This window comes from Eschrichtius robustus, chromosome 1 (assembly GCF_028021215.1).
Source record: "Eschrichtius robustus isolate mEscRob2 chromosome 1, mEscRob2.pri, whole genome shotgun sequence".
Lineage (NCBI taxonomy): Eukaryota > Metazoa > Chordata > Mammalia > Artiodactyla > Eschrichtiidae > Eschrichtius > Eschrichtius robustus.
Window position 1 is genome coordinate 40,851,039 of NC_090824.1, and position 14,342 is coordinate 40,865,380.

General features: G+C 33.6%; 1 protein-coding gene across 1 annotated transcript in view; it reads left to right on the forward strand.

Moving 5' to 3' along the window:
• Positions 1-233: 233 nt before the first annotated feature.
• The window catches only part of C1H14orf39 (chromosome 1 C14orf39 homolog), a 50,466-nt gene continuing 36,357 nt past the window's right edge, over positions 234-14,342 (forward strand). The window contains exons 1-4 of the mRNA XM_068525147.1: positions 234-282; positions 380-436; positions 1,444-1,570; positions 5,290-5,379. Coding sequence (XP_068381248.1) covers positions 234-282; positions 380-436; positions 1,444-1,570; positions 5,290-5,379 — 323 coding nt within the window. The remainder of the gene's footprint in view (positions 283-379; positions 437-1,443; positions 1,571-5,289; positions 5,380-14,342) is intronic.

Here is a 14,342-nt window from a genome sequence, read left to right on the forward strand (position 1 = left end):
CATGCAACAACATTCAATTTATTTTATTATAGATAACTGTATACATTTATTTTAATATATATAACGACTTTCATTTATTAAATACCTGCTAGGGCTCTGCCCAGTACCGGGATGAAGGTGTCTCTTCCCTCCCCACTTCTTGCTTCACCCACATTTTTCTGTAATAATGCTATGTCAAAAGGTTGTTTTTAGAAAACCCTTCCTTATTATTCTTTTTTAGCAAAGTATCCAAGATGAGTGACAGCCTATTTGTCAGTTTGGACAGACTTTTGCTAGAATTTGGTAGGTATAAAATGGAAATAAAAAGTAGATAACTATTTGTATTATCATTGGACATTTTAACAATGAAATGAAGTCACAAAAGAGTAATTTATTTTAGTTTTCCAGTATGAGCAAGATATAAGTACTAAAGAAGATATGATTCAACGAATTAATAGTAAGTAGTTTTGCATGACAAAGATGTTTTTATTTTTTTATGGAATGTAAGATATTATGCTGTTGCCTTGTTTAGGGTAATTTATAGTTGGCATTAGAACTTTTCCCCTGGTTCTATCTAGTGACTAATAATGAGCTATTTACCCTAACTATTTTTTCAATAATTTTCTGTATTCAGCGTTTAATTATTTTGTGTTTAAGAATTTTGTTCTAAGTAGAAATCACCCTTAATTAAATACAATTGAAAATGTTATTTTTCTCAAATAACACAGGTTATTTTAAACATTTGAGTGAAAATTTTAAAATATTTTTAGAAATCATCAAAAGTCAGTGGCCAGGATTAATGGAAGCCACATTTTCAGGAATGCTAATTATGAAAATTAATATTATGAGTGGAATGACAAAGCAAATTACGTAAATATAGTATTTTAAGATCCTACATAAAAACTATCAAAAGAAACTACACTCATTAATTTCTTAATAGTTCTGAAAGGTATTACAGAATTTGGTTATCTTTTCTGCAGCAAAAAAGAATATTGGATATTAAGAATTTATTTTAATCTTTTTAAGAAATTACATTTTATTTTTAGCTTGTGTTTACTCACTATAACAAAGAAATAAGTGAGTTGAAGGTGCATTAAATAATGACATGGAATTGATGAATAGAAATTCCACATTTGTCAAAAACAAAACTCTTATGTTAGTATCATATGAGTAAATGTTTACATGAACTCATAGCATCATAAGATGCCATTGATCTTAGATATTACTTAATCCAGCCCTCTTACATTAAAGATGTGGGACGGGGACGTTTATTTCTCTTCAATCTAAAGCACTAATCCTTAGCTTCTGGGTCTAGGAGCAAGCCTGACTCTGGTCCTGTGCTTTTTAGTATAGGGCCCTTCCCATCTCAAGCCTCACTTCCTCTCCATTCTCTGGTTCTCCTTTTCTAGGTCAGTTGCCATACCTTTTTGTCTACTGTATTTATTTTGAATTTATGATTTCCAGAATGCTTTGAAGATATTAAAGAAAACAAAGCGACTATTTGTAAGATACATGAAACTATAAATACAACAGATGAGGAAATCGGTCATTACTGTAAACATAGTAAGGAGATCAAAGACAACTGTAGTAAGTGAGTATTTTAAAGAAACTTTCAATAGTTGTCATTAAATTCTCTTATTCAAGGTTTTTGAGTTTATAGTTGAAGACACTGTTGCTTTAAAGTAGTATTTTATATTAGGAAAATGATGAATCAAGTGTTACATTTCCTTGTTATATGCCACTGTAAAAGGGATCACAGAAGTTTCAAAAGAAAAATAGAAGAGCTGTAAGATCTCTCTAATTCAGATCCACTTAGTCTAAATACAGTATGTTGAATAATCTAGGCTCAGTATAGAAAATTCCTATTAGATAAATAAATTTGAAATAATTTCCATCTTTGAATTTTCAAGATCTTATTTTTGTCTAAGGGAACCTAGCCTAAAATTAGTAGCTTTTCAAAATAAAACTATTTAGTAAGTTAAGAATTCTTTCAGTATAGCTTCAGGTTCCGGATTCTAGTAGTTACATCTATTATAAGACAAATATTTTGAAACAAAGACTTGTTAATGGAACTTAATTGTATGGACAGGTACTTACAAAAATAAAATGTTTAGTTTTCTGTATTTAATTTTATGTGGATCACTGTCTTTGTATTAAGTACTATATTAAGAATCATATTTGTTTTAAAATATTTTGTTATTTAAAAATTTCATAAACTTTTTGGTTTTCCCTCATTACTTTTTTTATATTGGTTTTAAAACTTTATAAAAGTAACACATGCCTAGTATAAAAATTCAAAGACTATACAAATGTATGGAGTAAAAAGTTTTTCCCTGCCTGTAGTCCCCATCCCCACCCTGTCCTCTTCCTTACAGGTGATCACTCTTAACAGTGAGTACCCTTCCAGACCTTTTAAAATATATATTCAACATCACTATTACATATGCTTATATATACATCTACCTGTATATCTGTCTTTCCTTTTTTAAAAAATGCGATCATACCATACTTATTTTTCAACTTGTTTTTTAACTTTAACAATATGTAATGTAAATGGTACTATACATGTAATGATTATGTATGGATTGCATTCTTTTTTTTAACAGCTCCATAGTATTTTATAGTATTGATGTATCCTAAGTTATTTTACCATTCTCCTATTAATAGACATTTAGGTTATTTCCAGTTATTTCCTATTATAAACAACATGTACAGGTATCCTTCCATATTTCTAGACCAGTTGCTATAGAATGACCTCGTGGAAGTGAGATTGCCAGGTTGAAGAGTATGCATGTTTAAATATTTGATAAGTAATGCCAAACTGCTCTCCCCAAAAAATTATACTAATTTATACTTTCACCAACAATATATGAGAGTTTCTATTCCTCACACCATTGCTAACACTGAAATTATCAATGTTTAAATTTTTTGGCAATCTGATCAACGAAAAAACTACATATTGTTGAACTTTTTCTTTTAGTTTGATTTAGGTTTATGGTAGTTAAGTTTTACCAGTGGTTTCCCTCAAGTAGCTGCAAAGGGTGCTGGAAAAGTACTGGTATCTTCCCCGCAGAACCTACTGTGTCCAAGATGTACTTTACTTTATACAAGATTATTCTCTGCTGGGTTCTGAGGGCAGTTAGTAGGATCTGTTGATTTTAATGCATGAATACCTCTAGTTCATGATTTCAGCATGCTGGTTAAGAGGTTTAAATGTGACATATGAATTCATGAAAGTATTAGAAGAAAATATAGGTGACTATAATCTTTGAGAGAGGAAGGCCTTTCTAAGTATGTCATCAAAGGTAGAAACCACATGGGAAACAATGGATAAATATGACACATGCAAATTAAAAAGAAAAACACCTCAAAATGATACAAAAAGCAAAAGCGTAAGGTAGGAAAATGTCAAAGAAGGGTTAATTTTTAAAATATAAAGTGCTTGTAGAAATTAATAAGAAAGAGCCAAAGTCCCATTAGAAAAATAAGCAAAGAAGGTGAACAGGTAAATACCAAAATGAAGAAATGTATATCTAATAAACGTGAACAAATGCTCAATCTTACTAATAATCAAAGACATCCAAATTAAAGCAATAATAAAATACTATATATTCTTTTGCCTTTAAGTTTTGCAGAAATTTAAAGAAGGATAATACCCAATGTTGGCCAGGAAATAAGAAAATCACCTCTTTCATACACTGTAGGAATGTACACTGGTATATACCTTTTGGATGACATATAAGTATACTTTAAAGGCTTTAAAAATAAACATGACTTTTGATTAAACGGTTCTATTTCTGATAATTTTTCGTAAGGAAACAATTAGGCATTTTCTCAAAGATGTAATGTACAACAAGGTATTTATTTCAACTTTTTTTATGATAGGAAAACATTGGAAGCAACTCAAATGTTCAACATTAGGTGATTGTTTAAATGAATTTTGGTATATCCATATGAATGAACAGTAGGCAGCCCATTAGTTTATGATATAAGTGAATATTGACATGGAAAGGTGTTAACAGTATATTACAAATTGAACAAAACATTAAAACAACATTCATAGAATAAACTCAATTTAGTAATTGTGTATTTATGTATAATTTAAAAAGTCTAGAAATATGTACATCAAAATGGTTACAGTGAATATCTTTTCAGTGAGTGTGTATTTCTTATGGAATTTTAAAAATATTCAGAATGTATGTATTTATAACCTTTGACCTTATAATTCCATTTTGGGGAATGTTGCCTAAGGAAATGATTGTAAACTCAGACAAGTGTTTAAGTACAAGTTCTTAAGAGAAACTTAGACTAACCAAAATGGCCAACAATATTGGAATGGTTAGATAAATTGTGTAATATGTTGTATTTATTAAAACCTTTACAGTGAATTCTTAGTGACAAAGAAAATGTATATATTGATAGTTTAAAAGTAAGTGATAAATGATGGTATGTTGTATATGTGAATATGAACTCAAAGATGTTAAACTATATACTTATAGTAAAATCTGGAGATAATTTATTAAAATAATATCAGTATTAGTAGTTATTATTCAGTGTTGAGAATATAGATGATAATTATTTTCTTATGTATACTTTTCTTTTCTTCCAAAATGGGTATGCATACTTTTTGAATCTGAAAAAATAAAAAAGATTAGAGAAAAGAGCTAGAGGAAATATTTGAACAATACTTAGAATGTAAGCTGCCATGGTGTATACTTAATTTTAGATTTTTCACACTGGCAACATTTTTCGAGTCATGTAATAAAACAAATGTATAAGTTGAATATTCATTTTATTCTTGCTATCTGATTTTATAATTCATTATGGTCTAGTTTCTTTCTTTCAAGTTCAGGAGGGTATAAAACCTGACTTTCTAAATTTCAAAGGAGAAAAAAGCCTCTCTTTATCCCTTATCCTAGCTCTTTAAATGTTTACTCCAAAAGAATTTCTTAGCTAAGATCTTAGAAGTATGATGAGAAACAAAGCCTGATGTTGGAGTGTTGCAGAGTATATTCCAGAAATGCCATAGTAATACACAGTCCATCCATGTCACATTTGTTCCTTCCCTAGTCATGGTTCCAAAACAGGCTTTATGTAAAAATTAATCGATATTGATATTTGAGCATATGTATGATTGCATGAATGGTCATAGTGGTGGTGATCGGAGATGGGAATGTTTTTCTTGATGTAAGCTTGTTTCTTCCAGGAAAGGAAAGAGTTGTTTATCTTTAAATGGTTACATTCATTTTTATTATTTCTTAAATTTGTTTATCATTCTGAGATGCTAATTACAGTATTTTTTTTCCATAGCTGGAGGCCAACATGTGATGTATTTCATAAACATGAAAACTATATGCAGGACCAGTTTACTATTTATCAAGAAACTGTTGAAAAAGACAAGTACAGTACATATATTAATTTAAGCTTATCAATTCTATAGCTTAGTATTAAGATATTCTTTGCAAAAATATTAATTGAAAAATACACAAAATTTTATTTATTTATTTATTTATTTATAAAGTAAATTCAGTGTTTTGGACTCTGGTTGTCACTGTTGGCCTACCTATTTGTTGTAAAGCTCTATCCAACCTTGGATATGTTTAAATATGTTCTTAGATAGAAACTAATTATCAGTAGCAGTTATAAGGCAGAGTGCTTCAATTAATATTTTTTATGACTGAATTGCTATAGTCAAACATCTGGGGGAGTAGTTAGCTGTATAATTAGCTTATGAAAAATTTGGAGTATTGACTTTTGAAGGGTATTTTTATATTGAACTTGTCTTTCAGAGTGCTGATTTAGTGGGGTGTTATATTCTGACAGAGAAATACTATTGGGTTGGCCAAAAATTAAGATGTTATGGAGAAATCCGAATGAACTTTTTGGCCAACCCAATAATATTTGTGTGGGCTTATTTTATTATGTGTTAAATCACCTGGTTTGGGAGACTAAATGTAATTAATGAATATAATGAAACAAGGTGAGGAACTTTGAACACGTTATATAGCATTATAATTTCGCTTAATTTAAAAAATTGAAATGTTTTTATTTTTAACATAACTGGACAAGAGCAGTGTTGATTTAATTTTTAATTTTTATTATTTATTTATCTTACTACTTTCCCCCCAGCTTTATTGAGGTATAATTGACATATAGCAGTAAGTCTGAGGTGTAAAACATGATTTAATACCTGTGTGTATTGTGAAATGATTACCACAATAAGGTTAGGTAACACATATATCACTCTATTATATTTTTTGTAGTGAGAATATTTAAGATTTATTCTTTTAACAACTTTCAAGTATATAATACAGTATTATTATATTCACCATGCTTTATATTAGATCCCCAGAACTTATTCAGCTTTTAACTAGAAGCTTGTACTCTCTGACCAATATCTTTTCATTTCCTATACCTGTCAGCCCCTGGAAACCACCATTATACTCTCTGCTTCTATGAATTCAGCTTTTTAAAAAGATTTTACATATAAGTGAGATCATAACAGTATTTGTCTTTGTCTGACTTATTCAGTTAGCATAACACTCTCAAGGTCCATCTGTGTTGTCACAAATGGCAGGATTTCCTTCTTTTTTAGTGGCTAAATAACATTCCATTTTTATATACATCACATTCAAAAAATCTATTCATCTGTCAGTGGACACTTAGGTTGTTTCCATGTCTTGGCCATTGTGAATAATGCTTTAATGAACATGGTGCAGATATCTCTTTGGGATAGTGATTTTCTTTCCTTTGAATATATAACTAGAAGTGGGATTACTGGATCATATGGCTTTTCTATTTTTAATTTTTTGAGGTGCCTCCATACTGTTTTCCATGGTGGCTGTATCAATTTACATTCCCACCACCAGTATACAAGGGTTCCCTTTTCTCTACATCCTTGCCAACACCTATCTTGTCTTTTCGGTAATAGCCATTCTACACATATGAGGTACTATCTCATTGTGGTTTTGATTGGCATTTCTCTGATAATTGGTGGTGTTGAGCATCTTTTCATGTACCTGTTGACTATTTGTATGTCTTCTTTGGAAAAATGTCTCTCAGCCCTTTGCCCATTTTTAACTTGGATTATTAGTCTTGCTATTCAGTTGTATGAGTTCCTTATGTATTTTGGATATTAACCCCTTATTGGATATATGGTTTGCAAACATTTTCTCCCATTCTATAGTCTGCCTCTTCATTTTGTTGATTGATTCTTTTGCTGTGCAGAAGCTTTTATAGTTTGATGTAGTCCCACTTGTTTATTTTTGCTTTTGTTGCTTGTGCTTTTGGTATCATATCCCCAAAAATCATTGCCAAAACCAACATCAAGGAGATTTTTCCCCTAGGAGTTTTATGATTTCAGGTCTTACATTTAATTTAAGTCTTTAACCCATTTTGAGTTCATCCTTATGAGTGGTATAAGATAGGGGTCCAATTCCATTCTTTTGCATGTGGCTATCCAGTTTTCCCAGCACTGTTTATTGCAGACTATCCTTTCCCCATTGAGTATTCTTGGCTTCCTTTCCAAATATTGGCTGACTGTATATGCATGGATTTATTTCTGGACTCTTGATTCTGTTCCATTGGTTTATCTGTCTGTTTTTATGCCAGTACCATACTGTTTTGATTACTATATCTTTGTAGCATAGTTTGAAATGAGGAAGTGTGATGCTTCCACCTTGTTCTTTTTTGAGATTTCCAGAAATTGACTATTTGGGGTCTCTTGTGGTTCCATACAAATTTTGGGATTTTTTTTCTATTTCTGTGAAAAATGCCATTGTAATTTTGATGGGATTGCATTGAATTTATAGATGGCTTTGGATAGTATGGATATTATAACAGTATTAATTCTTATGATCTGTGAGCACAGAATATCTTTCCATATTTATGTCTTCTTTAGTTTCTTTCATAGTGTCTTATAGTTTTCAGTGTACAAATCTTTCACCTTCTTGGTTAAATTTATTCCTAAGTTTTTAAATGTGTTTGATGCTACTGTAAATGGGATTATTTTCTTTATTTTTTTTTCAGGTAGTTCGTTGTTTGTGTATAGAAGTGCAACTGATTTTTGTATGTTGATTTTGTATCCTGAAACTTTATTGAATTTATTGATTAGTTCTAATAGGTTTTTGGTGGAGTCTTAGAATTTTCTATATATTGATATAAGGATATACTGTTTACAAACAGACCATTTTACTTTTTCCTTTCCTATTTGGATGCCTTTTATTGCTTTTTGTTGCCTAATTGCTTTAGCTAGCTCTTCCAGTATTATATTGAATAAGAGTGGTGCGAATGGCACCTTTGTCTTGTTTCTGATTTTGGAGGAAAAGCTTTTAGCTATTTACCACTGAGTATGATATTAGTTATGGACTTGTCATATATAGCCTTTATTATGTTGAGGTATACCCAATTTATTGAAAGTTTTTATCATGAAAGGGTGTCAGATTTTGCCAAATACTTTTTCTGCATCTATTGAGATCATATAATTTTTATCCTTCATTCTATTAATGTGGTATTTCATGTTTAATGATTTGTGTAAATTGAACCATCCTTGCCTCCAAGGATAAATCCCACTTCATATTCATGTATGATTCTTTTAAAGTGCTGTTGAATTTGTTTGCTAGTATTTTTTTTTGAGAATCTTTTCATCCATATTCATCAGGAATATTGGCTTGTAGTTTTCTTTTCTTGTAGTGTCCTTATTTGGCTTTTTATCAGGCTAATGCTGGCCTCATAAAATGAATTGGAGAGTGTTTTCTCCTCTTCCATTTTTTGGGAAGAATTTGAGAAGGATTGATGTTAGTTCTTCTTTAAATGTTTGGTACAGTTTACCAGTGAAACCATCTGGTCCTGGGCTTTTCTTTGTTGGGAGGGTTTTGATTACTGCTTCTATCTCCTTACTAGGAATTGACCTGTTCAGATTTTTAATTTTTTCATAATTCAATCTTGGTAGGTTGTATGTTTCTAGAAATTTATCCATTTCTTTTAGGTTATTTAATTTGTTGTCCTATAATTGTTAATAGTAGCCTCTTAAGAGCTTTTGTATTTCTTTGGTGTCAGGTATAGTATCTCCTCTTTCATTTATAACTTTGTTTGAGTCCTCTCTCTTTCCCTTGGTTAGTCTAGCTAAAGGTTTGTAAATTTTGTTTATCTTTTCAAAAAAGCAACTTTTTGTTTCATTGATGTTTTCCTGTTGTCTTTCATGTCTCTAGTCCATTTATTTCTGCTCTAACCTTTGTTATTTCCTTCTTTCTGCTATCTTTATGGTTAGATAGTTCTTCTTTTTCTAATTCCTTGGGAAGTGACCTTCTTTGTCTCTTGTGACTGATTTTGACTGAAAGTCTATCTTATCTGATATAAGTATAAGCACTTCTGATCTCTTTTGGTTACATTTGTATGGAATATCTTTTTCCATCCCTTCACTTTCAGCTCATGTGTTTCATTAAAACTAAAGTGAGTTTCTTGCAGGCAGCGTATTGTTGGGTCTTGTTTTTTTTAATGCACTCAGCCACTCTTTGTCTTTTGTATTTAGTCTATTTACATTTAAAGTAATTATTGATAGGTATGGACTTACTATTGCCATTTAATTAATCGTTTTCTGAGTGTATTTTTAGTCCCTTTGTTCCTTTCTTCCTCTCTTGCTGTCTTCCTTTGTGATTTATTTTTTGTAGTGGTATGCGTTAATTCCTTTCTCTTTCTCTTTTGTGTATCTACTATAAATTTTTTCTCTGTGGTTACCATGACGCTTACATAAAACATCTTATAGATATAGCAGACGTATTGATAACAAGTAACCTTCAATTGCGTACAGAAACTGCACTTTTACTTCTCCCCCCCCCACATTTAATGCTATCGATGTCATACTTTATATCTTTTTATATTGTGCATCCATTAACAAATTATTGTAGCTATAATTTTAATAATATTTTAAACTTTCATACTAGAGATTAAAGTGATTTGCATACTATCATTACAGTATTATGGTATTCTGAATTTGAGTATATATTCACCTTTACCATTAAGTTTTATTCTTTTATATGTTTTCATGTTGTTACTTAGCATCCTTTTATTTCAGCTTGAAAAACTCCCCTTAATATTTTCTAAAAGGCAGTAGTAATGAACTCCTTTAGTGGTAATGAACTCCCTTAGCTTTTGTCTGTCTGGGAATGTCCTTATTTTTCCTTCATTTCTAAAGGACAGTTTTGCTGGATGTAGTATTTTTGGTTGGCAGCTTTTTCTTTCAGTACTTTGGATATGTGATCCCATTCTCTTCTGGCCTGGAAGATTTGTGCAGAGAAATCTCCTGATGACATTACAGGGGTTCCCTTGTGATGAGTTATTTTTCTCTTGATGCTTTCAAAATTCTTTTTGTCTTTGCATTTTAACATTTTGATTATAATGTGTCTTGGAGCAATCTTCTTTGGGTTGATCTTGGTTGGGGTGGGCTTCCTGTACCCAGATGTCTATCTCTTTCCTAATATTTGGGAAGTTTTCAGCTATTATTTCTTTTCTTTTTAAAAAAATTTTTGTTGGGGTATAATCAGTTTACAATGTTGTGTTAGTTTCAGGTGTACAGCAAAGTGAATCTGTTATACAAATACATATATCCACTCTTTTTTAGATTCTTTTCCCATATAGGCCATTACGGAGTATTGAGTAGAGTTCCTTGTGTTATACAGTAGGTCCTTATTAGTTATCTGGTTTTTTAAAAATAAATTTATTTATATGTTTATCTTTGGCTGTGTTGGGTCTTTGTTGCTTTGCACAGGCTTTCTCTAGTTGCAGCAAGCAGGGGCTACTCTTCGTTGTGGTGTGCGGGCTTCTTATTTTGGTGGCTTCTCTTGTTGTGGAGTATAGACTCTAGGTGCGTGGGCTTCAGTAATTGTGGCACATGGGCTCAGTAGTTGTGGCTTGCGGGCTCTAGAGTGCGCGCTCAGTAGTTGTGGTGCACGGGCTTAGTTGCTCTGTGGCATGTGGGATCTTCCCGGACCAGGGCTCGAACCCGTGTCCCCATGCAGGTGGATTCTTAACCACTGTGCCCCCAGGGAAGCCCTAGTTATCTGTTTTATATATAGTAGTGTGTATGTGTCAATTCCAATCTTCCACTTTATCCCTCCTCCCCCAACCCCTGGTAACCATAAGTTTATTTTCTACATCCGTAACTCTATTTCTGTTTTGTAGATAAGTTCATTTCTAGCCTTTTTTAAGATTCCACATATAAGTGATATCATATGATATTTGTCTTTCTCTGTATGACTTACTTGACTCAGTATGAGAAGCTCTAGGTCCATCCATGTTGCTGCAAATGGCATTATTTTGTTCTTTTTTATAGCTGAGTAATCAGCTATTATTTCTTTAAATAAGCTTTCTGCCTTTTTCGCTCTCTCTTTTCTCCTTCTGGGACTTCCGTGATGCAAATATTTGTTCGCTTTGCAGTGTTCCATAATTTATGTGATTTTCTTCACTCTTTTTCATTCTTTTTCTTTTTGTTCCTCTAAGTAGCTAATTTCAAATGAATAGTCTTTGAGTTTGCCGATTGTTTCTTTTATATGATCAAGTCTCTTATTGATGCTCTCTATTGAATACTTCAGTCCTGCTATTGTGTTCTTTAGCTCCACAGTTTCTGTTTGGTTCTATTTTATGGTTTCTATTTCTTTATTAAACTTCTCATTTTGTACATGCATTGTTTTCCTGATTTTGTTTAGTTGTCTGTGTTCTCTTGCATTTTACTGAGTTTCTTTAAGATGATTACTTTGAATTCTTTGCAAGGCAAACTGTAGATCTCCATTTCTTTGGGGTCAGTTACTGAAGATTTATTACTTTTCTTTTGATGGTGTCATGTTTGCCTAATTTTTGTGATATGCTTAGCCTTGCATTGGTGTCTGTGCACTTGAATGAACAAACACTTCTTCCAGTCTTTACAGTCTGGTTTTGGGAAGTAAAGACCTTCTCTTGTTGGTTTCCTGGGCTGATGGGATTACCTATAGAACTGCAGTTGTGCTGGGTTGGAGCTGATTTTGAAGCTGTCATTGAGTTTGTAGTGGGATCCATGGTTGGTGTGCTTGTTACCAGGGGCTCAGGCAGGTATGGATCCTGTCTGGCCCCTGGGTGGGTGAGACTTCCTCCAGTACTTTGTTCAGTAGGATAGTACTGGGACAAAGGTCTGATTCAGGTTCCACAGTTGGGTCCTTAGTCAGCAGGCATATTACCAAGTGTGTAGACAAGTTTGTCTCCCAGCAAGTCCCTGGGAGAGTTCATGCCTAGTCACTGAATGGATTCATGGGTGGTCAGAACTGGCCCTGGACTGTGGCTGAGAGGGGCTAGAACTGAGTCTCAGGGCTGTTTCAGATTCTACAAACAAAATTGAGGTCTACAGTCCTGGTTCTCAAGGCACAGATAGGCATGTCTCCAACCAGGTCCCTCCGTGGGCTGGACTGCTCCCTGATTGTGGCTAGAGGGGCTGGAGCCAAGTATAGGGCCCTTTCAAGATCTCCAGGGGAGCATATAGCAGTATCTCTTTGGGTCCCTGGGCCAGAAGTTCTGTTAATGCTAGACTGCTTGAGATCTAGAACCAAGTATGGGTCCTTACAGGATCTATGGGGTGCAGACCAGGAGTGTCTCTTGCTTGAACCTTGGACCCTCAGTACTGTGGACAAACTGTGCTGTGAGAGGGCTGGAACCAACTATAGGGTGCTTTAGGATCTTTAGGGGCATAGACAGGAGTGTATCCTGCTGGGTCTCTGTGCCAGCAGGATTCTTCAGTGACTGTGGCTGGGACAGGTTGGAATCCAGTTACAGGGCCCTTTCAGAATCTACAGTCTCACTGAGTTTGGCAGGTTTATCTCCTGGTATTCCCAGACCATGGCCATGAAGGGCTGGAACTGGTTCACCTGCCACTTCTGAGACCACAGCCAGGACCAGGGTCTGTATGCCTATTGCCTGACACACAGGTGGGTGTGACTTCTCCCAGGTCCCTTGGTTTATGGGGCTGGTTACAGACCCAAAGCTAGATAGGCCTGTAGCTGAGTTCTCAGGGGTACAGAGATATTTTCTGGTTCTGTAGCCAGGACCACAGTCAGCAAGTTAAACCACCAAGATGTGAGTCCGTCTTCTCAAAATGGCTCTCCCCAGTCTTGGACTGCACCAGGATTTCACAGTCTCCTACCTGGATTCCAAAGCTTCCACAAAGGCACTTTTGTCCATGGTTGGATGACAAACTTTTATTGCTGAGGGGGTGATATGCTCAAGGGACGTTTTATTCTGCCATCTTGCCGATGTCACTCCTATTCTAATTAAAAACACCCACACAAAATCTAGAATGCAATACATTTCATATTAATAAATGGGTCTTAAGGTAGGGACTGAGGTATAGATTTGGACTTCATTGGCATTTGAAATCATAAAAATAGATGAGATTGCCCAGGGAAAGTATAAAGCAAAAAGAAGAGAAAGCTGGAGTACATGATCATCCAAGAAATAGGCAGAGGGTAGAATTAACAAAGGAGACTTATTTTGTTATTTATAGGCCCCACTTCAATTCAAAAAGAATTTGAAATGATTTATATAAATAATACCATAGTGTTAAAGTTAGACATACAAATTGAGGCTATAGGGAAGTAAGGGTAATGTAGGAAGATGAAGCCTTTGGTCTGGATAGAAATTCATACTATATGGTCTTACACATTTGTTAGATATAGGCAAAATTAAGCTTTGAAATTCCTAATAGTAGTCAAAACATTGTGGAAGTGTCATCAATTTGGAATTCAGAATATTCATTTAAAAAACAGTTCAGTTGCTTAGGATAAGCAGAGGTTTTTTCCCTAGTACTCAGACTTGAGAGAAATTTGTTCCCTGGATTCTCATAAAGGGGAAATTGTGCAATATGGTAGTCAGTATCTTCAGTGGCCTCCCCCAAATAAACACAATATGTATTACTGCTTCTTATAACATCTCTCAGTGTAAGCTATAGCTATAAAATATTATTTAAAATGATTCTATGAGGGGCTAAAACAAACCAGTCCAATAAGTACTTCTCTGATAGTGTTTGTTGTGGATGACTTCTCTTAGCTAGCCAGAGGTATGGAGGTGAAAACAGCTATCTCTTTCTTTCTTAAACCAGCCACAGAGGTTGATTGACTTGATGACTCAATACTATGTATTTATAAGAGGAAAAGAGTCCATTTGTTGGTATCATGGGTAATGAAGGAAGTAGAGGCACCAGCTACTTATTTCTCCTAATCACCCATCCCTGTCCCAGGCATTCATGAAGACTAGCATTGCTGGCAAGAGATGAGATAGTAATGGCTCTTCTTGAATCATGGCTTGGGCTAGCAAGGTTCTTGTATGGAGTATATTAGAAGAGTTGC